General features: G+C 42.2%; 1 protein-coding gene across 2 annotated transcripts in view; it reads right to left on the bottom strand.

Annotated features, from left to right (window-relative positions):
* The window catches only part of gsk3ba (glycogen synthase kinase 3 beta, genome duplicate a), a 43,086-nt gene extending 19,536 nt beyond the window's left edge, over nt 1-23,550 (bottom strand). Inside the window, exons 1-2 of one of the 2 annotated variants that reach the window (XM_033617050.2) lie at nt 22,713-23,550; nt 9,565-9,758 (exon numbers count right to left, since the gene is read on the bottom strand). In XM_033617050.2, coding sequence (XP_033472941.1) covers nt 9,565-9,758; nt 22,713-22,800 — 282 coding nt within the window. In that variant the 5' untranslated portion in view covers nt 22,801-23,550. The remainder of the gene's footprint in view (nt 1-9,564; nt 9,759-22,712) is intronic. The other variant, XM_033617049.2, reaches the window with a different exon arrangement.
* Nucleotides 23,551-25,532: the final 1,982 nt, after the last annotated feature.

Raw genomic sequence — 25,532 nt, 5'->3', positions numbered from 1 at the left:
TGTTGAAATGAGACTGGCAGAGTAGCAGAGTCACTACATAATAGTCTGGCTTTTGTTTTGGACGCCATGAGCAGCTTGAACAGGAGAATGAGGGTTTTGTGCTATTGATTGTTGTACAATAGCAGCATGGTGCACTCACACTGCCTGCAATTACATGCATACTAATATCCTGAATATGAGATTTATTACAGCAAGGATGTCGGGATGGGATTTACATAAAATGATCACTTGTTTTTTCCCTCGTATCTACATAAATGGAAATTTGCATAATACGCAAGTGAACACTTTTAAGTTCTTCATATTTGTTTTTTTGGATTATGTGTTTCTTTTAACATCAAGGTGTTTACACACAGGCACTCAATGGAGTGGAGAATATAAATAATTAAAATGAGCCAGAACTTAATCAGCTTAGCGCCTACTTTTATTGAGAAACTTCACGTGTATATTTCAACTCACAGAGTGACTAACTGGTAGACTAGCTCGTTGAGTAATTCCCGGGTTGACAGACTGAATACCAAACTAAAAAACGACACAACAAACAGCCTACTGCGTGACTGAGAATTAATCTTACTGATAGTGTTGCCTCTACTACACCAATAACTCAACCTGGGACAGTGTGTGGGTGTTCTTGGTGGAAAAGGGTCGATGGGGCTGCTGGGAAGTGCGACTAACTGGCTGACCGCAGAGCAGGCAATGACCTGATACACCGCCTGACCTGCTTTTTGTGTAAACACAGAAGTTAAGTTTGGTGCAAAAGAATAGCACACAGGTCACTCTGTGCTGGTGAACACTGGTTCAACACAGGACCGTGGTGGAGCTTGGTGAGACTCGTTCTAAGCCGCCTAGACTGACTGAAAACACATAACTGAATGAGAGGCCAATGAGAGGCCAACTGACCTACGAACCCAACAACCTCTGAGTGTGAAAAGGCTATTTGTGAAATGTAAAATCAAGAATAATGGAGGGACAAATCCCTTGTGCTTTTCCTTTCATGATATCTTCTGCTTTTACAGTTGTTAAACCTTCAAAATTCCAGTCTATTATATTTGTTCTGATACAGGAGGAAGTGGAAAAGCAAGTTATTATTCAGTATCATGGCTTATCTGAAACAACTTTTAGCTTTGCTGTGCTGCAACCAACAGTTATTTTCATGGTTGATTCATCTGAAAACTGTTTTATTGATTAGTTAATCTAGAGCTGAAATGTTTCAGTGATTGACTACTTTGATAATTGACTCATTGTAAACATAAGACAGGTGCAGCTGTGGCTCAGGAGGTAGAGTGGGTCATCCACTAATCAGGAGATGGGCAGTTTGATCCCCAGCTCTTCCAGCCCGCATGTTGAAGCATCCTTGGGCAAAGAGGTGCATACCTTCCAAATAGATTCACAAACTTGCCCATGGTTTTGTGGAAAGATTGGTCATGAACCAAAGGACAGCTGATGAACTGTTAATGCCAACTGGCAAAAAGGAGCAATGCATGCATGGCATGAGCGTACGTGGTCACAGCTGTTTCATTGTTTGTCAAATGTCATGAAATAAAAAAGAATGTCTATCACAAGTTTCCAGAATCCAAGGTGATGTCTAAGGGCCCTCACACACCAAGCCGACAGTTGGTCGTTGGTCAAAGTCGGGCCTTCCGTGAATATCTGTCACCCTAGTTTTTGCAGTGTGTCCCGCACCATTGGTGCTAGTCGGCTCTTGATGGCTTTTTCGGCTGATTCAACATGCTGAATTGGCGTTGGAGACTAAAAAGCCCAATGGTGAATGAAATCACTCCGACTGGCAATTCAACTCAGCACACAAGAAGAGAAAAGGAAGGGAGGACTGCAAACAAACTAAAGCCAAGAGAGCATGAGATCGACACAAACTGGCTACAATGGGTGAGATTATTTTCAAGCCATTGAGCTCTGTAGCAGAAACGGTTAGTAATTGTTATTGCACACAAGCGCAGAGTAAATATCATTTGTTCTTTTAACATTGGATTGTGTTGTTTAAATGCTAACTGGCTAATTAGCATCTTGTTGGTCTTCCTGTTTCCCTTTTTGAATGACGAACACAGACCACCGTCGCCTGCTGCTGTGACGTGACATTTCCTCTCACACAGGTGAAGAACGTACGTGCTAGTTGGCCATTGGCTGTAGTCCTTGTGTTGTGTTAAAGCGCATATTTTTGGTCAAGACACAGGCAACTCGAGGTGATGTTGCCCTTCATTGCCACTACTTCTTTGGTGTTTCTGAGCCTCTAAACCCAAAATATACTCAGTTTATTATGATAAGAGATTAAGAAAACCAGCAAATATTCATATTTGATAAGTACATTATTTTATATTTTAATTAAAAAATGACTTTAATCTTGGCTAAATGTTTCTATTCGACATACAGGACACTGTGCCGGCTCGCTGACTGTCTGATCACGGCCGACAAAAAGCAGTGAAAAACTGTGCTAGCTGACTGATTGGGTGACTAATGAGATCCTCCGTTATGTGGGTCAGTACCATACTGTCTGGCGCAGGGAGATACGCCGATGTCCTTCCACACTTTTCTGCCACTTTATGTGGATTTAATCCTCTCTCATTCATTTTTTAACAGAGCAGAGTGAGCTGTCTGTCCACTAGACCTCTTCATCTCAGCAGGAGCAGCATCCTGTAGCTCAATAACCTGGTACAGACAATCACCCCGGCCTAATTCACTTACAGGCACACACAAATGCTTCCCACAGTCCTCCCCCCCTGCTCATCCACCCTTTCCACAACTACTACCGACACACACAACCCCCACATCATAAAGTGACATCATAGCGTGTGGGTCACAGACCAGCCATTGAAGGCATCACGCACTGCAGGCAACGCCCTCGTCCTCTTGCAGTGGCTTAGTGGGAGTGTTTACGGGTGTATCTGTGCGTGTGTGTGTGTGTGTGTCTGTGTATGTGTTGTTATGTGTGAGGAAGATGGTACCATATGGAGGAGGAGCAGACGGGCTGTTCAGTAAAGCCCTGCCCAGCTCCAGTTATACTGCAGTCATTCCTGCTGACCTGTCATCCTCCAGTGTGTCAGCAGCCCAGCCAGCAGAGACACAGAGAGACAGATGGAGACAGAGAGAGAGAGAGGATGCCTCAATCGCAAGCTGCTAGAAGTGCTACACCTTCCTGGTGCTGATGTGTAGTGTCAGACAAAACCACATGCAGTTTCCAAAAAGATTAAGAGCATACAGGAATTATATACCACCTACACAAAGAGACACACACACAGTTTTGCTGTTCTACTTTGGGAACTTATGGATGATACTGAATGTAGAGAGTGGATCAAACTTAAAGGGATGAGTCCACGTTGTTATATATTTTTCTCATTGTCATTAAATCCCTAAAAAAAACAATGTAGAGCCTGGACACACCAGACAAACACAACATGTGGTTCCAGAGGCTTGGTAATGCTCACTGAGATAAATGGTGAGCTACTGTATGTGGCGAGCTAATGGCTAACACACGAACACCTGTCAGTCACAATTAACTTTTAGTTTCTCTGTACTGGCCGTTTACAAACCACTACTATTTTGTTATTAGGGTGGTATATTATTTTATTCAGTAATGTGTTATTAAAGACAGTTTCTAAATGTCAATTAGTACGTTTGTTGGCACAGTCGCTAACAGGACAATGAGTCCACGCAATATTCAGAAGACGTATTTGTGAAAATGAGAGCAGCTTTATAAATGTACAGCAGCCACTGATAAATCACTAACCCAGTGATCTAAGTGACTTAATTCAAAGAGGAAGCGGCACAATGGACTGGAAAGCTCCGGAGGCTCTTCTGAAATTCACCTTATTAATGATTTGCATGTTAACAACAGTGAGTTAGGGACCAACGTGTACATATGCATAACACTTATCTTTTTATGACTGAGGGGTGTGTTTGTGACGCTGAAGGCATCACTGCCCCCAACCCTGCTTGTTTTTTGTTTCTTTCTCCCTTGATTTAATTTGTTTGGTTTATTTCATTCAGACCAATATCAAAAAGCAATAGTGTAGTTTTTTAGCCAAAGTTAATAAAACAAATGTGAATAGTGCATTTATTGGGAACTATGTTTAGCTGCGGATTAATACACAGTGGGGCCTCTTTCTTGTGAGTATTTACAGCAGAAATATGGTGTATGTACTGTGAGATTGTGTCCATGTTTTTTGCAGTGAAACAACATGTCACCCTGTTTAACAGTTTGAATCGTTCATGGGTTTTTAATTATTTTTGGAGAACAATAAGTCACAGAGGAATACACTTTATCACACTCTGACTGCTCAGACGATACTTACAATACAATATATGGATGATTTCGGTTGTTTCATTATATTTGTTGACAATAATGAAAAAAAACAAACAGACAATGCGGTGTAAATGCAACTGCCACGCTCTCACTGTGTGTGTGTGTGTGTGTGTGTGTGTGTGTGTGTGTGTGATGGTTCTAATGTGAGCATCCATTTTCCAATAGGATGACATGTGATCCCTCTTATGGGGAGACCTATCCCATAATGCACCAGGAGGGGATTGTAAGCTCACCAAGATTGTCTCACACATTCATCATCTACATCCTAACACAGAACCTATTCACACGATTACCCTGTTTGACTCGTGTGTGTGTCTGTGTGTGAGAGGGAAAATGAAACATTCACACACGTAGGTCTAGCATGGTTCTGCTCAGACTTTTGAGGAGGAGGAGATAAGAGGAAAATAGAACGCAGGTGTTTGTGTATGTTTGTGTGAGTGTGTGTGGGATGAGGGGGGTACACACACACACACACACTTATTGGCGCGTGCTTGGCAGTCATATGAGGAGTCTTAGCACTCATTTGCTTCATTTCCTTGTAACAAGCTGTTCACAAGGAAGGACAGGGCGAGTAGAAGCAGAAAAGGAGCCAGACGGAGAGAAAGACGGCTGAGGTAGAGCTTCACCGAAACGGAAAGCAGAAAACAATGCATGTCATCTTCAGCTGATCGCTGTTTAAAGATGCAACCTGCTAGCGTGTCATGCTAACCACAGGCTAACCACAGGCTAACAGGAAGAGCAGGATATGACTTCACCAGGGCCAGCACACAGTCACAAAGCGTGTGTGCGTGTTCCGGACAAACACTGTGTATTTTGTGACAGATGGTCGACCCCCACACCATTAAGTGACATCATTTATCTTGTCTGGTTTTTGGATAGCGAAGGACTAGCACCTGCTGAAAAAAAAAAAAAAACTGCACTGATCCTACAGAAAGGTTAAACCTGGGGCAATGAGCTGCTGAACCAGTCGGCTCAGCACAACAGTCCCAGGGGCGAAAACGTTGCAGGCAAACTCGTCTGACTCAACTTTGACTAAACCTCAGCGACTGTCATGGGAGATGGAACTGAAGGATGGCAGTCCGGGAGACAACCGGGGGACGCCTAGCCTTCACTCTTCTCGTCCTCTCCTGCTAACACACCCTGACTCTCCTGAGAGGAACAAAGTAGACATAAAATAATGAGCATTACCCTTACCCTGGAGGACCAGTGAATCAAGAGACTAGCTCTGTCCTACCTGTTAAAATCAAGATAATCCTTTGACAGACTTTGAGACGACACTGATGAGGAGAATTATTACCACATAGCTTAATAGAGGGTTGTTCTTCAGGAAGTTCAAAGGTCCAAACCTGTTTGTTTGTACATCTGGGAAAATTTCAAGAGTTGGACAACAGCATACCAACCCAAGCCCTGCTCCAGGAGCTCATTTAAAGGAATGGCTTGACATTTTGGAACACTACTCACTTCCTTGCCACAAGTTAGATAATAAGATTGATACCACTCTCATCTGTGTGGTAAATATTAAAGAGAAATCTCAGCCCCAAATCCAAAATATATATTTTCACTTTTCTGACACACCAAGCCGACAGTTGGCCGTTGGTCAAAGTTGGGCTGTTGGTGAGTGTCTGCCACGCACCGTTGGCCTTCGTCAGCATTAGCTGGCCTTTTTAATTGCAGATTCATCATGTTGAATGATGACTCTGATTGGCAGTTCAGCTTAGCGCATGAGAAGAGAAACGGAAGTGAGAAAAGTAAACAAAGTGCTAAAGTCAAAAAGGAGTGAGACCAAAACCCACTTATACATAAGGTAACATTAGTTTTCTTTAGCCATTGAGCACTTTGGTGGAAATGTTTCGTGTTGGGTTGTGTTATTGTTCACTGGCACATGGTAATATTGCTCTCTTCTTTCAACATTGGATTGTGTTGTTAATATGCTAACTGGCTAACTAGCATCAGGACAGTCCTCTGGTTTCCCTTTTTCTGAATGAGGATTACAGATGACCACCATCTGCTAGTATGGAGGGTTTTGTCTTTTTACGCAGGTGCAGAACACACACGCTTGTTGGCCATTGGTTTGGCGTGTTCATGTGCAACTTTCTAACTGAGACGCTTAAACGAGAGACAACGCAGTAGAGGGCTCTCATCGCTGCTAGTTCTCCTATGTCGGTTTGGTGCGTCTGGGCCTTTACCTGTAGTACTATTTATCAGTCTGGATGTTTTGGTGTGAGCTGTCGAGTATTGGAAACATCAGCTGTGGTCATAATTTCTGGAAAAGGACATTGCTGTTGAGTTTTACAAATGTATTTTTTGGAGCTTTGAGCACCACAAGCTGAGCTGAAGGCAGGCATCTCTATGGCCAGTATCTCCAACACTCGGCAGCTCACATCAAAAAAATCTACATTAATCAACAGAACAACAGGTAAGAGAAAAAATATGTATTTTTGATTTTGGGGTGAGCTGTTCCTCTAAGCTTCCACAGCAGCTGGTTAGCTTAGCTTAGCACAAAGACTGAGTACTGGTTTAATGGGGGAATATATGCAGCTGTAGCACTGCAACATGTCACTTTTACACTACAGTTCTACAGGTTAAACAAACAAGATATAACATGTTAACAAGTGAGCTCTAGATGTACTGGTAAGCGGATTTTTTTTTGTTTCCCTCTGTTTCCAGTCTTTGTGCTAATCTAAGTTATCGTCTGTAGCTTCATAGTTACCGTACAGACATAAGGGTGGTATTGTTTCCCAGTTCCCAAATTGTTCTTTTCCTTTCCTCTCCAATTTCTTATCTCCTTTGTTATAATTACAAGATGTTTAAATTAGTCATGTGCACAGTCAGTGTGTGTGGGTTTTTCAGCCCACATATGGAAAACATTACAGTCACACACTGTGTTGCATCATTTTAACTGAGCACTTTGGCTGCCACCTATATAATGTGTTCTGTGAAAGCCAGAGAATGTGTGATATGGACACAACAGGCTAAAGAGCTGCCTGTATAGAAAGGATCAATATGTCAATATGACCCTGGTCATAACCTTCAACAACACCTTTGTTTTTGCTTTTATACTACGGCAAGTGCTTCTGTGAAAACATGTCTGGACAACTGTTGACTGCAGCTTCACGTAAAGGCCTTTATTGTTAATATCTGCTTCCTTTAAGTCCCACAAAAGTTTTCAGAAATGCTTAGAAATGCTTATTGTAACTGTTTTAGATGTGGTGTTGATTCAAGACCTTTTTGGAGGCTGCTAGAGATTTGATTCTCTGTCTGAATCCTATCAGGCCCAACCTGACTTGCCAGGTTTGGGCTGGGCCAGGTTGTAATTTCTAAAATTCCCCCAGGCTTGAATCGAGTTTGTTCCAATTCCCCAACGATTTTCCCTTTTGTTTTGTTTTTTAATGGGCCATGCTAAACATTTAGTAGGAGAAGAAGATCATGTCAGAGTTAAATTGACTTCAGGGTGTAATAAAAATTACAGTAAGGGCTGCACTCGACTTAGAATTTTCCTAGTCGACCAATGGTCATCATTTAGGGCCATTAGTCGACTAGTCGCCTGCATGTTTACGATATTAATGTAATTATTAAATGATATATTGTGGGTGGGGCAACACAATGGTTTGAGTCGAAGGTGTGAGAAAGAATAGTATCAGTAACATTGTTAACACTGTGTTACATTACAGAGAAATACAAAACTGTACTAATGAACCTTCATTAATATAGGCCTATATTTTATCTACAAGTGCACGTCACACACTGAGCGAGCCGCCTGTTAATGACGCTGTGCGCTAATGGGCATGTAGCTACTTCCATGTTTCAGATGATACGTCATGTTTGTAGTCGACCAATGAAGACGAGTTTACATATCACCTTGGGTTCGTCCTTCACCTTCTCAAAATGATCCCACACTTTGGATTTCTTGCCCGACATGTTAGTAACTAGCCTGTGGAGTAACTGCAGGTACCAGCCCTGGAAATTAACGTGAACACTTCCTGTGTCTGTCCTTTCAAATTAAATTCCCACATGGTACAGTCATATAGGTTTTGATTTATTTTGACAAGGCACAGCCTCTAATAGAGTTTTACATTTGCTTGTTTTTTTCCCTGCGACTAAGCGACCAATCCTGTCAACTAATGTTCTTTCTGGTCGACATGGGGTAGGCCTATTTACAGTGGAAAATCAGGGCTCGGGACCAAAATTGCTTCTGTGGTTCGAGCTCGGACTGAAACTATGCAGCATCATGTAGGGTCAGGCCAGATTTCTGGGCCCGATCACCACAGCTCTAGAGGCTGCAGCTTGTGGTGCTGTTGGATCATGTTGTATCATACGGAGAGGTGTTAATAATAATTTGTCCATCCTATTTATATAAATGAGGTTAGGCCACACTCCTTAATATAACCGTCATAACAGTGGGATTTATTGCACACATTAGTTTAAGCTAGGTGCACCTGATAATTTAAGTAATCGTCTAAATATCAGATATCATTTTGGCACTGGTCTTAATTTGAGAACCTGTTGAACACTTTATTACCTTGGGAAAATAATATGGCTGTTAAACTGAGCAGCTATTACCCTCAGCTCTGGAGACTATAAACTTAATGAGAATCTAAACAGCTGTCCTGCAGGCTTGGCGGTCTCAGGTCTTTTATCTTTGAGCTGTGAGCGAGCAGCAGGGACCCTGAGCCCCCCTCCCAACCAAGACTGCAGCAGAGGGAGCACAGACAATGTCGCCCCAGCCGAGGAACAACAAGCCATCAGTCAAATCTATTCAAAGCACAGAAGGAGGATTCCTGCAGAGTTTTGCATGGAAGGAAATATGGCATTTCCATGGTGGCGACTGAACTAAACTTGACAGATGATTGAGCCCTAATGGGTTCAAGTTTGTTTGTGGGAGAAAAGACCCCAGCGCCACAACCTCACACACACTTCCTGCAAGAGAACACACACATTGATGCAAGGATGTGTCAACGACAAAACACTAGGAAGTTTTGCCTTTGTTTCCTCTTTGTTCGCAGCTTCACTGATCTCACTGTTCTTGTGAAAGATCACTCCATTCACGTCTCTTTCACGGTTACTCAGTCACATTCATTAATGAAACAAATCTCGACTTCAGTTACATTGTTGAAAAGGGATGAAAAGAGAGTACAAGTGCCTGATCACTAATACATGCTGCTTTTCTTTGTCCTTTTGTGTCTTGCTTTCAGCTGACAAGTGACAGAGTTGACTACGCTGAGACATACATTGTGTTTGTGTGCATGTTTTACCTTAAACCTCTTGTCTTGCAGGACCTTTTTGATGGCCACCATCTCTCCAGAGTCGCAGAGTTTAGCCTGGTAGACGACGCCGAACGAGCCGTTGCCAATGACCTTAGTATCCGTGTAGCTCACCTCCTGTGGCCGGTCAGGGCCTTGGCCTGGGGTGGCCACGACTGTTGTTACCTTGCCGCCATCTTTATCCCCTAAAGAGAGAGACAGAGACATAGAGAAGTGCTTAAAACAAAGAAGTGATATGCACACATTCGACAATGTACATTAAAGGAGTCCTGTTTAGAGATCTGGAAGAGAAAGCAAACTGACATCAGAGACATGATAGGTAAGGTAATGCAACGTCACAGTTTTTAAGGTGACATTTTCAGATTGCTTGTAGTGTTCAAACAACAGTCCAAACCCAAAAGATATTCACTCTACAATGATATCAAAATTTACTCAACTGTCTTTATGTTCACATGCACAGAGTATTCTGGTTCCCTTATTCCAAAAAAGACAAAATTCCTGCTCAGTAGTTTACGTGGCTAATGAAAATGAATATTCCACTGACAGCAGCTGGAGCTGCTTGTGCCAAATTGCTTCTTTTCATCAAAATGTGAAGTTTTCCAGCCATCACGGACTTGTTTGATTGTTAAGCTTCTCTCTTTCATTCCTTTAACCACCTTCTTAAAAAGGTCGACATTGCGATATTTGTACATGTCCAAAGTCGTTTATAATGTTTAAAAGTAGGTGTGTTATTTCTTCCGACCAGAAATGTGGGTTTTTCTTTTGGGCATGCATCTCACCCCCACAGTTCCACACTCCCCCATCTTGCAAACTGTTGGCTAGTTAGTTTATGTGCAATGTTCCATGAAAATGCAAAGAACTGACCGTAAAAAGACAAGAGGCCATGTGTCGCAAACTACAGAAAAAACCCCAATTGAGATATATATATTGAATGCATGTCCAAAAAACCCAAATAATACCGGCATATTCCACGCCATGATACAAAAATGTCATACATTTTGAACAAGGCCTAACACGGCAGTGCCAAAAACTGCAGTTCATCAAATGGCCACTTGAGGTTGGCTCCAAAACTGAGTAAATCCCCAAAGATCTCCATGTTAAAATGTCCACCTTCACAGCAGAAAAAAACATGTTAACAGCCTGGTACCAATAAAAATGGTTTTGGTCTCTATAGCTAATTTCAAAACTTAAAACAACTGTACGAGGGGTAAAATTTTTTTGCTAACTCACTGGTTAACATTTTATTGAAACCCAAAGTTTGCATGTAAAATGCAATTTCTTTAAGACTGTACTAGATATTAAAATACCAATTTAGCTAAATAAAGGCCTGGGTCTCATGAGCCATTTAAACTTTTCTTTGTCAAAGTATGGTGATTTGGTGTGGCCTAAAAGAGGAATGAATTTCATTTCACATCGATTTTTCGACAAACTCAAATTACTTTGAACGGAAATTTTTTTAATGCAATTTTCGTAAAAACAGCTTGGCCCACTATTCCTGATCATTCCGCATGTTTTGATGTATGTTTTGCCTAAGTGTTGGCAACGCTGCAGAAGGAGTAGCGTGCCAAAATGTATACAGAAGACGAAGAAAAAGAAACATGACAGATTATATTGAGTTGCCTTGCTGTTGCACAGCAGGCACCCAAATGAGTGTGCCTGTAAACGTAGTCATAGAGTAAGACTAGAGCATCTAAGGCCTCAAAGCCTCCTTGTTAGAGAAGCAAATTTGTTATCGACAGGTTGCAGGTTTGAACGCCTGCTGACAAATTTCTTGGCTGAGACTAACGGAACAATGCAGCCTCGTTCTTTAGCCACAGCCAGTTTAACCCCCATTTGTTCTGGCGGTACTTTCTTGTGGTTAACAGCTGCGGTTGTGCTGAACAGCTCCCAGCTGACTGACTGAATCATGCCTAAGCTCAAAAAATCGTCTATAATTGACCGTTGTTTGTAGTGTGTAGGTCTCCTTTGAGTAGTAGGACACTACAGATCAAATATCTAGAGGAAACAATCGCACGAAGTCGACTGTTTTCTGAACAGAAAGACACTTGGATTCTGCCTGTTTGAATACTGTGCATCATTATTTTTTATATCAGGAAGCATATGTGCTTCAATGCATCAAATATGGATTTGCATACAGTGGGCCTAGCTTTCTGAGACTATCCCCACTGAAAGAGACTCATTACCCTGCTCAGACTCACCAACCATACAGACAGACCAATGCAATTCCCAGGATTATTACCAGAGAAAAGTTATAAGACAATAAGCCTCTGTATCTGATGCTATTGCACTATAGATTGGAATCTGCTTTCACATGCCCCTCCTCCTCGATTATGCCTTCCTCTCCAGTCAGTCAGGAGCTGGCTCTGCTCCCCTGAGATCACGACGTGGAGGCTTTTTCCTGTTTAAGTGGGGTCTCTCCCTCTGCCTCCCTCTCCTCCCCACACAAGTGTCAAGGAGCAAAATTCACATTAGCTGGCAGTTAAAGGACAACCAGGCCAGAGTGTGCGTCGCTTGCCACAAATGTGTGCTGGCCCCTTACTGCTCTCCCCTCTAAATCTACATATTATTTTCATTAGCATATTCCTCTTTCACGCAAACTACAGCAGAAAAAGACATATGAGTCCAAACACCAACGCACCTAAAATCATCAAAATATCTTTGTGAAATTGGTCTAAATTTAGATTTCTGAGTTGCTGAGACAGTCATACACACATTTGTCAACAGCTCGCAGTGGGTACAAAATGTTGATGAGGGGTGGATTAGTGCTGCTTAATAATCGTGCCTGTTCCAGATCATGGTGTTATTTAATAGAAACTTCGTGCAGCATGCTGTGGCAGCAGGCCACCTCCAGGTGGAGGACAACTGGCAGGCCAGTGCATCCGGTCCACACGAGGAGGAAGTGACATCTGGCAAACTACCAGCGAGTCTGTGTGTGTGTGTTTTCAAAGTGATTCGGTTAATTAACCCAGCACAACCAGAATTATTTTAACACCCGGTTTTGACTGAGACAGTAATAGACTGTGTGTTCTAATACCCATACTACCATAGTGTTTAATATGTCAAATGCAGTGTGCCAAAAATACCAGGATGTCCTACTGCATTCAGTTGCATTTTGCAGTGTACAATCCAGCATGCTTTCCTGACTATTTTGACCCACAATCCTGTGAGAAGCGGGAGATACATCACATCGACTGAGCCGCAAACAGATGACAGCTCGCTAACAGCTCATTAACAGCTGACAGAAGCGGCAATGACAGATGACAGCGCAATCAAGTGACTGGTGACCAGTCAAATAGTAATATTAGGAATAGAAATTGTCTAAGTAAATAAAATAACCATTAAGATAAGCTGCAACAAAAGGCATAACTATGAAAATAATGACAAAGAAATGCATGTAATATTACTGTCGTGAATATGTTAGAATCTATAATGTATGCGGTTATAACTTAAAAATAAAACTACGTGCATTGCAAAGTTGACCTGCATCTTGGGCAAGCTTGGTGAATGGCATTTTGTTGTATCTCTAATAGGGCTGGGTGATATGGACAAAAATTCAAATCACAGCCTGACTGGCGGTACACGATATATATCTTGGTATTTTGTACGTAATGGGCAACATGTTTTCAGTTGCAAGTCAAAGCCACATTTGAGATGTCCCAAGCAGTTTTATAAAAACAGACTGTGATCAAAATAAAATGCAAAGACAGGGATTTTATTCCCCCGTTCGAAAATATGCAGCTGCACAACAGTTACACCTCCAAAACACAAGTTGCTGGACACATTTTCCCCACAAATCATCCCCACAAATACAACATGCTAATATTATTAGCAAAAGCCTATGGCATTTTACATTGTTTAAGTTAGCCTAGTGGCTAGCGTGGATTTCCTCTACTAACATGAAGCCAGGTTCAACAGCAAGATTTAACAAAGGTAAAGTTACAATATGTCGGTTTCATTACAACTCACAAGGTTCACCTACAAAACAACTGTCTTATACTAAACACATTTTCCAAACAAATACAACATGCTAACGTTATTAGCACAAGCCTATGGCATTTTACACTGCATAAATTAGCCTAGCCAATAGCGGAGATTTCCTCTACTCATATGAAGCCAGGATAAATCACACACAAGACTTTGCGCTATGTACATATGAGCAAGAGGGTCCAAGTTCAAGGTGCAGTACTAGTAAGTACTTTGTAAGGGCAGCTGCTGCACATGCTGGAGGTAAAAAGAAAAAGTATGCAGTTCAGAACAGGGACAGAGTGCAGAGGTTTACTGGGCTTATACATTTTTCATTGGGTTGCTGGGCTTATATTCCAGCAGAGTTATTGTACGCAAAAGCACCTGCAAAGACACACTTCCAAACAAGCCAAAATAAAAAGAAACAAGACAGAAAGTCTACCTTTTCATGGTCAAACCCACACATAAAATAGGCCTAATTATTTTATACATGTGTGTGTTTGTACAGATCCTTTTGCCACTGTGTGACCAGTGAGTGGTCCAATTACTGAAGGAGTGATTATGATCAAAGGGAATCTAGGAAAAGGGAGGGGAGAGGTCTGAGAAACCAAGAGGCCTTCACTGTCCAGGACCGAGTCTAGAAAGAGAAACTGAAGACCAATTCTGTAACGACAGAAATAGACTGTCCAAGAGAGAGATAGAGAGAGTGTGTGTGTGAGTGTGTGAGTGAGAAAGAGAGAGGAATATGACTCTGCCTACATATTCCAGCAGGGCCATTTCTATGACGCCTCTGCACTTCCTCAAACCGTGAGAAATGTCTGTGCACGCTCACGCACGTAGACACACACACACACGCACAGAGGCAGCTCACAGTGAGACCTCACACTGGTGCAAATAAGAAATGACCAAGTAATCAGATTGCAATTGAATTTTTGGCATTTTGAGTGACTGATTGGAAGCCTGTGTGAAGCCCGACCTTTCACACACTGAGCAGCCTCAAAAACATGAACTGTCAATCTTCGCACAGATTTCCTCCATTTTATACTGGTGGAAAATTGTCACCACAGATGACAATGAAGATTTATTTTTATTTCCCGTGTGAGATGAAATTTCACTCGTTTCGAGCTAAAAGCACCTTTTCATTAAAGCAAATCATCCCCAAGTGAACCATCGGTGGAATTAAGTGTTAAAAATGCCCCCTGGCTCTGAACATAATGAAACAAAAAAATGTAAGCCACAGCCTCTACAGCACAAACACCTCGCTACATGTGCTTGCAGCATTGCCGTAATTACTTTGTCAATTAGCGTTCCACGAGAAAATAATTAATGTGCAAAATCACAGCGTATGATTTCACGTACATGTGCTGCATCACTCAGCTACGAGGTGACACGGCAGAGACAGCTGCTGCAACTTTTAACCAGAGGCATCAATAGTCAATTCAGGTCACCAGACCAGCTCGGGCCACAACGTGTGTGCACAATGGGGCCAGAAAAAAACACCACTGGTAAGCAGTTGCAGGACACGTGTTGGCACTGATACCAAAATGTGTGAGCAACAAGTTTTTCTAAAAACAATGAGCAAAATTTATCAAATTCATCTGTCTTGGCCTAAATACTGACAGCCTAAAATAAAATTCATAAAAAGATGTATTTAATCAAACAGTATAATCCAAGAATAAGTAAAGAAGATACACTCACTGCCAACTCACCAACGCCATTACTGGTAGACACAATGTTGGTGGTCAAAAGTGGGTATATTTTCCTGACACAAAATGTACAGTATCTGACACATGACAGACTGCAGATCTTTTCTACATATGTACAAACTTTTTTCCTACAGGTCTGCAAAGGGTCATATACGATCACAGGTTTTGACATTATTTCTGCGCGTAATTTCACAAGTTCAACTTTTATTGACAGGGTTCCCACAGTCATGAAATTCCTGGAAAAGTTATGAAATTAGAAACTGTTGTGAATACACATGGTTTTGGCCATTTAAAATATGTTTATAAAAATCCTAAGACATGTCTAATGTTCCACAAAATCTGTTCCTTGTATTACTGATTTAAAATCCAGTGCTGCCCTGTTTGACCGTTGAAACATCACTAGTATCATGTGATACACATTGGCGTATGAAGCTAGTTGGCAGCAGGGATGTTAGCAAATACTATCAGTTTGTGTATCTCCAAATGCCTGGGAAGTGTATGTTAAATGATATATGGCTTTGGAATTGAACCCTCCTTCAATCGCTTGCTGTCAGAGAGGTGTCAAGGCAGGTTTTTTTTAACTACTTTAATAAAGTTAAGGAAATGTGCTGTGGTGATGGAAATATTGTGGGAAAATGTTGTGGGAACGTTTTATAAAAGTAATTATAAAAATGCATAGGAACCCTGTATTGAAACTTATTTGAGCCCATAAATCTCTGGTTACTAAAGTAGACTAGAAGTAGCACACTGACCCTCTTTACACCTTGCATTATGGTGCGTTTTGAGTGATCGGATTGCAATCAGATAGTGCTTCACTTCATGAAAGTACGGGTGTAAATGCATTGTGGATGGATTATTACCCAATTGGCCACACCACCTCCATGTATTGTGATCACACTGAACCCAAGTAATTGCATTTTCAATCCACTCACAAGAACTACATAGGCTGAAAACCTTAATCGCACACGACTGTTCCAAACAAGCGCGGTTGCTGTCATTAGCCAATTAGCAAGCTAAGCTACTAGCATGAAAGCAGCAAGAAAGCTTACAGATGTTCAACATACTCGTGTCTGCCTTCAATTTGGTCTGATCAAAGTATACAAGCAAAACCTATTCACCTCATTCAAACTTGACAGAGAAACTGACTTGGCTAGTCTGCTGTTTCAGCAATAACCTACTTTTGTTTGGCCAAAATAAAGTCTAATTCACAGAGCTGGGTGTGAAAATATGCTGGCTCTACATGCCGTTTTTCCATGCTGTCTCTCTTTCTCTCTCTCTCTGCATTTGCAAGAGTTTTTTTTTAAATTTACTAGTCCTGTAACGTTATCCCCAACTCTCACAGTTACCATCTTTCTCAGCTCTGCTGCCTGTTCCACCAGACGAGACTGACCTCTGGTGGCTCGTGCTGAGCACTACAATAAATGCCTCAGTACAGCATCTCTGTATCAGTTTAGTAGAAAGAAGAACAAATGTATCTTTGATGGTATTGACCAACATTATTAGGAAGTTTGATATGCCTTGAGATTGACACAAGATGTGACAGGATTTCCTAATTCTGATGCAAACAGTTCACAGTAACTCAAGAGAAAACCTTTCATTAATAACAAAGGGTACCATTAATTGCACCTTTGGAGCTTATATACATGCCTTTTGTTTGAGAAAAGAGTCCAAACAAAGAAATCAATTGAAATGATTTAATATTTCAGTCCTCTGACATGAGCCACCCACTTCCGAGTTATCATAGGAGTAATACTTTGCAGTGTTAATCTCTGAGACACTATCAGGTTGTACTGGCAACACTATTCATGTATTTACTGCAAGAAGAGGGATCATTTTCACACTGTTCGTGTCGAATCACTACGAGTGAATGTCACAGAACGTGCACCTGCCAAACTGTCGATGTGTTCATTCCTCTCTGAAATTTGGCACACAAATACAATCCTGTATTCAGCATGTATTAACTGCTTGGCTGTTGCGGTTTAAAGATAATATCACACAAACACTGAGGCTGATCACTATCGTATTGATATAAATCACTCCAAAATGTCAAAAGCACTTGGGTTACTGTGCTCGACATATTAAGCTCTCAGACTACAGAATGCACAGGATGTTACTGACTGCACTGCAGGGCAAAGTGACATTTGTGGGGAATGCATGAAGAGATTTGCTAAATTCTTGGACAGCAAAAGGGAGGAGCAAAGGACGCACTGTGTAAATGTGTGCAGGTAACTCCTGCTGAGTGTAGAGTGCTGCGCCGCTTTTGCAACGCTGATGAGATAATTCACTACACGACTGGAAGATCCAGTCACAGGAATGTCACCGCTGACAGACATTTGTCTGCGCAACTTTGATCAAGACATCAAGGTATCAGCTGTTTTTTTTGACCAGACGCAATAGGGGTGCATAGATTTTTAGATATCACAGTGTCGTGCAGCACACAGAGCCATGGCTGCCCGGTCCTGCCACCACACCACGCCGACTACACCCAATGGACAGCCCAGAGATTGATCATCCCCTCAAAACTCAGCGCTCTTTTCAACCCTGTGAGCGATTCTGCCGGTTCTTGTCTTGTCTGCATGTCATTTCTGTTTCATTTGGAATCAAAGAGTATAATTAGTTCGTTTTGTTCCCATCATCACTTGCAAAACGTGAGAGAGGGACAGAAAGGAAAGGGGAGAAAAGAGGGAAAGAGGGAGAGAGAGATACAGCTTTGAAATGCTAAACAGGCCGCTCATTGTTCTTGGCCAGCTGCCTCACCCCCAGAAAACAAAACCAAAGAGTGCTCATGTGGGTGTGTGAACGTATGTATGCATACGTGTGTGTGTGTGTGTGTGTTCTTGTCTGCCTGTGTAGGAGGAGCATTCTCTCCAGGATCATACACACACACTGGCTACAGCTGCTGGGGATAATCAGCTAAGTTATTCACACACATATGAGCAGTGGTGTGTGTGTGTGTGTGTGTGTGTGTGTGTGTGTGTGTTGGGCTGGTCGAGGTTAGGGTATAAGTGGGTGAAATACTGCATGAGAAGAAGAGAAAACAACTAGGGAGATATAACACGGTGACATGGCGTTATCTTAATTCATTCCAAAGTACAATCATGACACAGCTGAAACTGCAAATCGCGTTTCTCTGAATGACAAATCTGATTTAGATTTTAAAAAGTCTACATGAAGTCTCTGAAGTCACTTGTTGATTCGATAACTATTACCTAACTAAAATGGAAGGAGTCTCTGTCATCCAATGGACTTATATTTGGCGGGTGTATTGCTGAGTGCAGTGTCAAGTGCTAGCTCTTGAGATCTGCGGGACATATTTATTAGTAGTGCATTATGTACACACTGTGTAGCATAGCCTTGCCTCAGAGTTTTCCCAGCAGCCTCTCCTGTTATTGCAGCAAAAAATTCCCCTGCAGCCTGAAGATATTTCCCCCACAGACCACCATTATAAAAGAGATGTCTGTAAAACTGTTGACAGGACGCCTCAACCTGCAAACAAGGCTTATGACTCTTTTTATTATGAATTTTTGATCCATTGAGGTTTTATATTTGGAAACTTTCCTCTAACCGAGAGAAGTGATTTGAAAAATCACAATGTAAAGTCTATGAGCCAAGCAGGAACTCGTGGCCAGCAGGAGAAACACTAACGGGCATATGGAGTGGGCCACTTTATGCATCGGGCGAGCAATTCTCATTGGTTTGAAAAGGCTCCACCTAAGGGTCCGGTATGTAGATCTAATAATACATCCATGCAGTAAATTCAAGAACAGATGAAGGAGGTAACGGAGATGTTTCACTGTAGCATACCCAACTTCATCAGTGGTCTCAATGTCTTGGTTAGTCCACTGTTCCAAAAACAATCACCTACTTTGGTTTGGCTGATACAAAGCCTTAATTCTTAGAGTTGGATGTGAAATGAGTGAGTTTTTTTTATTTACTCGTCTTGTAACGTTATCCCCACCTAGTAGAAAGAAGAACGGCTGTATCTTTGACAGTATGCACCAGGTGAGCAATTCTCATTGGTTTGAAAAGGGTCCACTAAAGGGTCCAGTATGTAGATCTAACGATACATCCATGCAGTACATTCAAGAACAGATGAAGAAGGAGGTAACAGAGATGTTTCACTGTAGCATACCCAACTTAACTTCCAGAATGAACGACTTTGTCCATGGTAATAGCCGGGTCCCAAATAGCTAGCTGTTGATGCGTAGCATTACTATTGAACACAGCTATGTCACGGTAGGTGTACTGCTCAGGATCCAAGGAAGCACAGTGACGAGTGTCACGTTGTTGAACATTTTATACATGAAACGATTATTGATGAATCTACCAAAATAAACTGGCAGCTCAACTGATAATGCAAATGTTACTTGCAGGCCTACATTTGAGCTGAGCAATATCCTTCAGACACAATCGAATTAGTACTTCAACATCGATAATAAGACAATATTCCTGTGGGTGTGACTACTGGTGCTTTCATGCAGCATTTAAACCATACTAAAGGTGGGTGAGAAATGGTATCTGTAGTACTATGGATACGATTGCCAAGAAGTAAAGGGCAGTCAGTCATTTCACTCAGAATGGCCAGCTTGGTCCCAAAACTGCACATTAAAGAGTAATTCGTCTTTTAAGACAAGGAAAGGACAACGTTTAAAGTTCAGTACATCACAATGGTACAACAGCCAAAGCAGTTATGTAGTTGTATTTCATTGTTAATGTTAAAACAAAAGGTTGCCTCACAAATTTCTACATTACAGGTTTGGTGTAAGGCAGCAAACACAGTCGCTTCTATCCTGTACATCTGTCTATCTATCCTCAAACCCAGAGGATCTGTGCCAACTAGCATGACAGACATCAAGCCAGTACTTGACACATTTTCTCTCAGCTGGACTCAAGATAGAAAAAGAAGAATGATTACTTCACCAAGTACCTTTAACCCAGTTCTTCCCATGATAACATGTTACTTAACCACTTCACTCCATGGATGCATTTAGAAAATTGAATAACCTGAGAGTGCCACATTGTTCAATCCTTGTTTAAGGGCTCATGTAGCTATTTTCCATACACATATGCTGGCTTGATTTAACTTGGTTTGACTCAATGCGTCAGCCCAGTGCAGCAGAGACTTACAACATGGCAACCCGCTTGAAGGTGTGTCTTTACCTGATGACGTACTTGTCTTGAGTCGATGACGTTTAAAAGCAACACCCTGTTCAGCACTCTGTAATGATTGTTGGGGGCCAACTACTTATCGTCATCTTGTTCCGATTTTGCTTGGCGTCTGCCACTTATTGCTTGAAAAACAGGGACATGATGAGGAGATGGATGTAGAAGAGGACATGTCACTGAATTGTCACCGATTTTTTTTTTTTTAAAAAGCCCTTCTGACGTCACCTCAACCCGCTTGAAGGTGATCAGGCACTCTGACTTGACTCCGGAGATGTTCCATCTCAGGCACAACTCGGCACAACTCGACATGTATCAACTCCACAAATCAATGTGGCATGGTTTGACTGTGCACGGCCAAAAGTGCCAATGGAAAAGCACTAGTTTTTTTATTTATCCTGGACCTAGTGGCTCAAATTGAAGACAAAATGAAGACGCATTGTAAAAACAGCAGGGAAACCACCAATACCATTAGCCTAAGCTATCAACATTTGATCACTGTGATGCCAAAAAGTAGAAGAAGAAAACCCCAGTTAAACGTTAGCAGACTTGTCCTTTAAAATTCCCAATTATCATATTATTTCCAATCAAATTAGAAGTCTGAGGGATCGTTGCTGCTTTATGTATTGACTGATCATCACAGGGGGCAGCTATGCAATCAAATACTTTCCTCTATGGGGCTGAACACCACCTGCCAGTAGAAATCAAATAATTAAAACCAAATTAATTGGGCAACTCCTGCTTCAGCCTTTAATGACTGATAATGATGTACAGACTTACCAGATGAGTCTCTAGGAGAAAAACATTTTCAGGCTGAGAAAACGCAGCGAAACACTGGCGTTTAAGCTCATGTAATGTTGAGTCCACAAGGTCAGCCTCGCATTTGGTGCTAATTCAGTAGCTTATGTCTGAGCAACAATTAGGCCAACGACTCAGAGTCACTCCAGGACTTGTGTTTAACTGACTTATTAAATAGCACAAGATTCCTCGATTCTCCTTTGAACAGCAACGTGAATATCACACACTGACAGGGACACACCAGTGCTTCGGCGCCCATATCTGGGGCAAGATGAGCATTAAGATTCGGGATGGGTGTGCATCTCCCTGTGTGTGTGTGTGTCCTCGTCCACTGAGTGATTTCCACCACCAAGGCCCAGAGGAGAGCCTCAGCCTCAGGCCTCACCCCACTAACACACATCATGATCACATCACCAACATTCCTTAATAGCCTATTTTTTCCCACACACACCTCAAATGTGTGCCTGCATGCGAGATAAGAAAGGGTAGGCACAGTGGGTGTCTCCAGCCAGGACAGTGAGTCATTAATAATGTGGATATTATCATCAATAATTCATTTCACTAAACCAGAACAGTTGAATAAACTCACACATTATCTTAAGATAAACTCCCATATCTAGTGTGTAGTGTCACATGGTCCAGCTGTAATAGGGACATGACTTGAATTAGTAGTATCTGCAATCTGTGGTGATAAATACGTGAAGATGCCAATTTGTAAGGACAAAATTAGACATATATTAGGCTGAGAGAAAGTGCCATGCCTTGAAATAGCAGCTGAGATCATAAAAAGCAGAAATTAAGAGAGATGTGTGTGTGGACAACTCTATCGCAGCAGGCAGTCTATAACCAGCCTCCGGCATGGTGCCACTGTGGCTTCATGAACAGGATACTGGGTGTCACACTCCCTCCAGTCGTCGCGACGTCTGATTTCGACACGGCCCACAGTCTATAGGCTCAGTGGACCAGCCCTCTCTCCAGGATCACGTCGCCCGAGTCAACTACGGGCGCACCTTCCGCTTTGACAGTTGCGTAACAGACCGGCCCTATCGCTTTAACTCAATTACGCATAGGGTTGGTGCCATGTAGTAACGCAGCTATGAGATCTAATCTATATTGAAATGGATCACAGTCAAACCGGATCTGCGGTGCAGAGGGAAGGCTTTGATTTCTGACTTGGGTGGGTGCCAACCCTACCTTCCCTTTGGCCCGGCCCTGCCCGGCGCGGCCTGCTAACCCTGGTCAGGCTGACCAGCCCCGGGGCGGCGCGTCAGAGCGCAACGGTGTGTGCTCAAACCGAGGCGAGTGTGTGTGCGTGTATGTGTGTGTGCCACTCAGCGCCGGCCAATCTCAGTCAGTGACACAGTTATATGACAGGGCTAAGCTATCCGGAGCTAACGTCATGCTCGCCTGACACATTTCCAGCCTGGGTTAGTGTGGAGACATTTATACACTGGGCCTGGTGCATGCAGAGGAAGGTAGGCTACTCTAGGATTACAGGAGTGTACTTACTGCTGACTTTCATGCTGCCGAAAGCCGAAGGCTGCGGCACTGGTTTGCAGCTCTCCGCGAAGGATGTGGTCCTGGGCCGACCCGACATGATCCAATCCCTTTGCTTCTCTCTCGACTCGGGAGACTGTGACTTGCTAAACGGCAGGGCTGATTGATCCGCCGGACCTTCTCATCCAAAAAGGATGACAGTAAATGAATCACACTATAATTCACAGGGGGAAGACAGGCAGAAAGAGAGCCCTTTATCCTTCCACTGTAGTCCGTATCACCTAATAAACTACCCTTTCTTGCCCACCAACGGTTAAATCAGAGCAGCATATCTTCCTTATACTCCAGGTTTTCTCTCAGCGGGCCTTTGAAGACACGTCTCCGACTAAAATAGTCATGAATCTGGCCTCTCCCTGTGGCCCCCTTCGATTAAAACCAATCGCGATTTCTTTCTGGGTGCTGAATCAATCTCACAAAGATGAAGAAAGGTGAGGCGAGGTGTTCAGAGAGCTGATCCGGCGCGGATCACAGGGAAATGCGGCGTTTTCTGGACGATTCAGGACACATGCAGTTCCTCTTCATATCCCGATGTGGAGGCTCAATGATCCGACTGCCATGGCGGCTCCCTCGCTATACCCTAGCCTACAGACCGTCCAACGGAAAATCTGCCAGTTGCCACAGTCCTCCTCAACGAATTCACTGGCTCTGCGCTGAGTCAAAATCCGCCCTCGCTGCCGTTAAATTTCCGCGTCTTCACCGAACCTCCGGGGCAGCGACCTCTCCAGAAAATGATGGTCTTTAAGTACAGAGTGCGACGATACTGAATTTCTTTTTTTATTCCTTCCCCATAGGTTTCGGGCTCGCTGTCTTTGTCGCTGCGCACGTTAGCTACGCCACTTCCGTAAAAGGTTACAGGGAACGCTGCTCTGTAACGGAAGGAGGTTCACGCCGCTGACGTAACCCGCGAGGGAGAATAGCAAAACTGTGAACGCGCAAACGGCGAATCTGGGGTGGCCATTTTAGCCAATCACAGAGGGTATCCTTCAGAAATGGGCGTTTCCCGTGTTCCTGTCGTCCAATAGGAACGCCGCTCTCGAGCACCACATGGCATAATGTGCTTAGCACCGCCCTCTCGACTTCAAAGGATTTTTCCCATGCCGCGGCGGGGACAATGGGCGGGTCCGCTCCCAGGATTGATGGCTCTGTCGGCCAATAGGAATCCAAAGCCGGACTGTCAGTTCAAATAGACCCAGCTGTCACAGAGCACCGGTGGTAATGCATGCAGCACTGTTGCTATGTTAGTCACACAGGCCAGTCCACTATCTCTCCACCACTCTTTTTTTTATCCACGCAGCCCCCCTGGCACATCTATTAAATGAGAGTCATAATGCTTAGTAATTTTAATAATGTGTGTGTGCATATGTGCATGGCTGCCTTGCCTGTCACTACAAGTCTTTATCCAGGCTAATTTCACCTCTATCCTTATCACTCATGTGGCAGCTTCCTACTGTCTAATAGGGAGCCATTTATAAAGAGTTTATAGTTGCAACTAATTGCCTTATTATTGGCAAATAAATCATATATTACACCATTTAGCCTGGCTTTAATTGAACTGACTTTTATTATATTTTATCATTATTATTATTATTTTAATAAATAAATTTATTTTATTATATTTTTTAATTTTGTATTTATGATTATTGTGTATTTATTTATTTTTACTAATCTGACTTTTTATCTGGCATATTATTCTATTTCGTTACTTATTTATTTATTTACTTATTTTTTATGAGTGCTGTTATAATTTTAGTCCTTACCATTACAGTATGAAAAGTGCCATATAAATAAAGTTTGATTGATTGAGTGATCATTTATCAGAAATCAGTCTCCCCCTGCCAACTCAAGCGCCACAACTTAAAAGAATAAAGTAGATGAACATGACTATATTTATTAATACAGTGCAGTTTCTTCTTTTATCGCATTATTGCCAAATTGTGTTTTCTCCTCATGCCACCATATTCTATTACCATTTCATGTACGCCTATTTATTCATTTTTAATAATATCTTTTACTTCATTGCACACATATGTGTAGATAATAAGAACATGTGCATTTGTCCCCCCTCTATCTTAACTTGATGCAGAAAAGCCACAAACTGGTGCATAAAATTCACCAGCATGCAGGAAGTTAAGTGTTTGATGCTCTCAAATCCCCAACCCTCCATGTTACTGGTGCCCCCCTTAGTTTTAAAATGAAACCTACGCTCTTGATTGCACTTTATTTTATTTATGTGTTGCATGGAGGAGGCTGAAACAGAATCCCTAATTCCTGTTTTGTTTAATAATATGTCAGATCAGATATATCAGATTTTAAGTTGGGATGACTTATTAAGACATGCAAACAAACATAATTTGTGTCACTAGCAGTTCCATAAGAGGAGACTGTCCTGAAAAGTGCTTTTAGCCAGTCGGCCTGGTCTTTAAGAGGGTCAGGAGAGTGGGATGTCAATTCATATCAGAGAACTAAACACTTACAGATCTTTTAGTAATCAGTGAAAACAATGGGTGATTAATACATGCACATGTAAGCACTAAGCTCTTTTCTGTTGTTGCTAATGATGTGTCCTGCTGGTGCTTCAGTGTTTTTTTATATGGAAATATGTCATTACTGCCTCTAGTGCTTTTAAAAATTGTATGTCCTTTCGTTTTATATTGCATCAAGTTTGCCTCAGGTTTTAGCACTGAATCACAAATTTGATGATCATTACATTCTCATGACTAAACAATAATCTTAAAGTAATCTATTGTTGATGTGTCCCTTCTTAGATAAACT

The sequence above is a fragment of the Epinephelus lanceolatus genome, chromosome 14 (assembly GCF_041903045.1).
Source record: "Epinephelus lanceolatus isolate andai-2023 chromosome 14, ASM4190304v1, whole genome shotgun sequence".
NCBI lineage: Eukaryota > Metazoa > Chordata > Actinopteri > Perciformes > Serranidae > Epinephelus > Epinephelus lanceolatus.
Note: the sequence above shows the minus strand (reverse complement) of the source record. Positions and strands in the feature narration are given on the sequence as shown.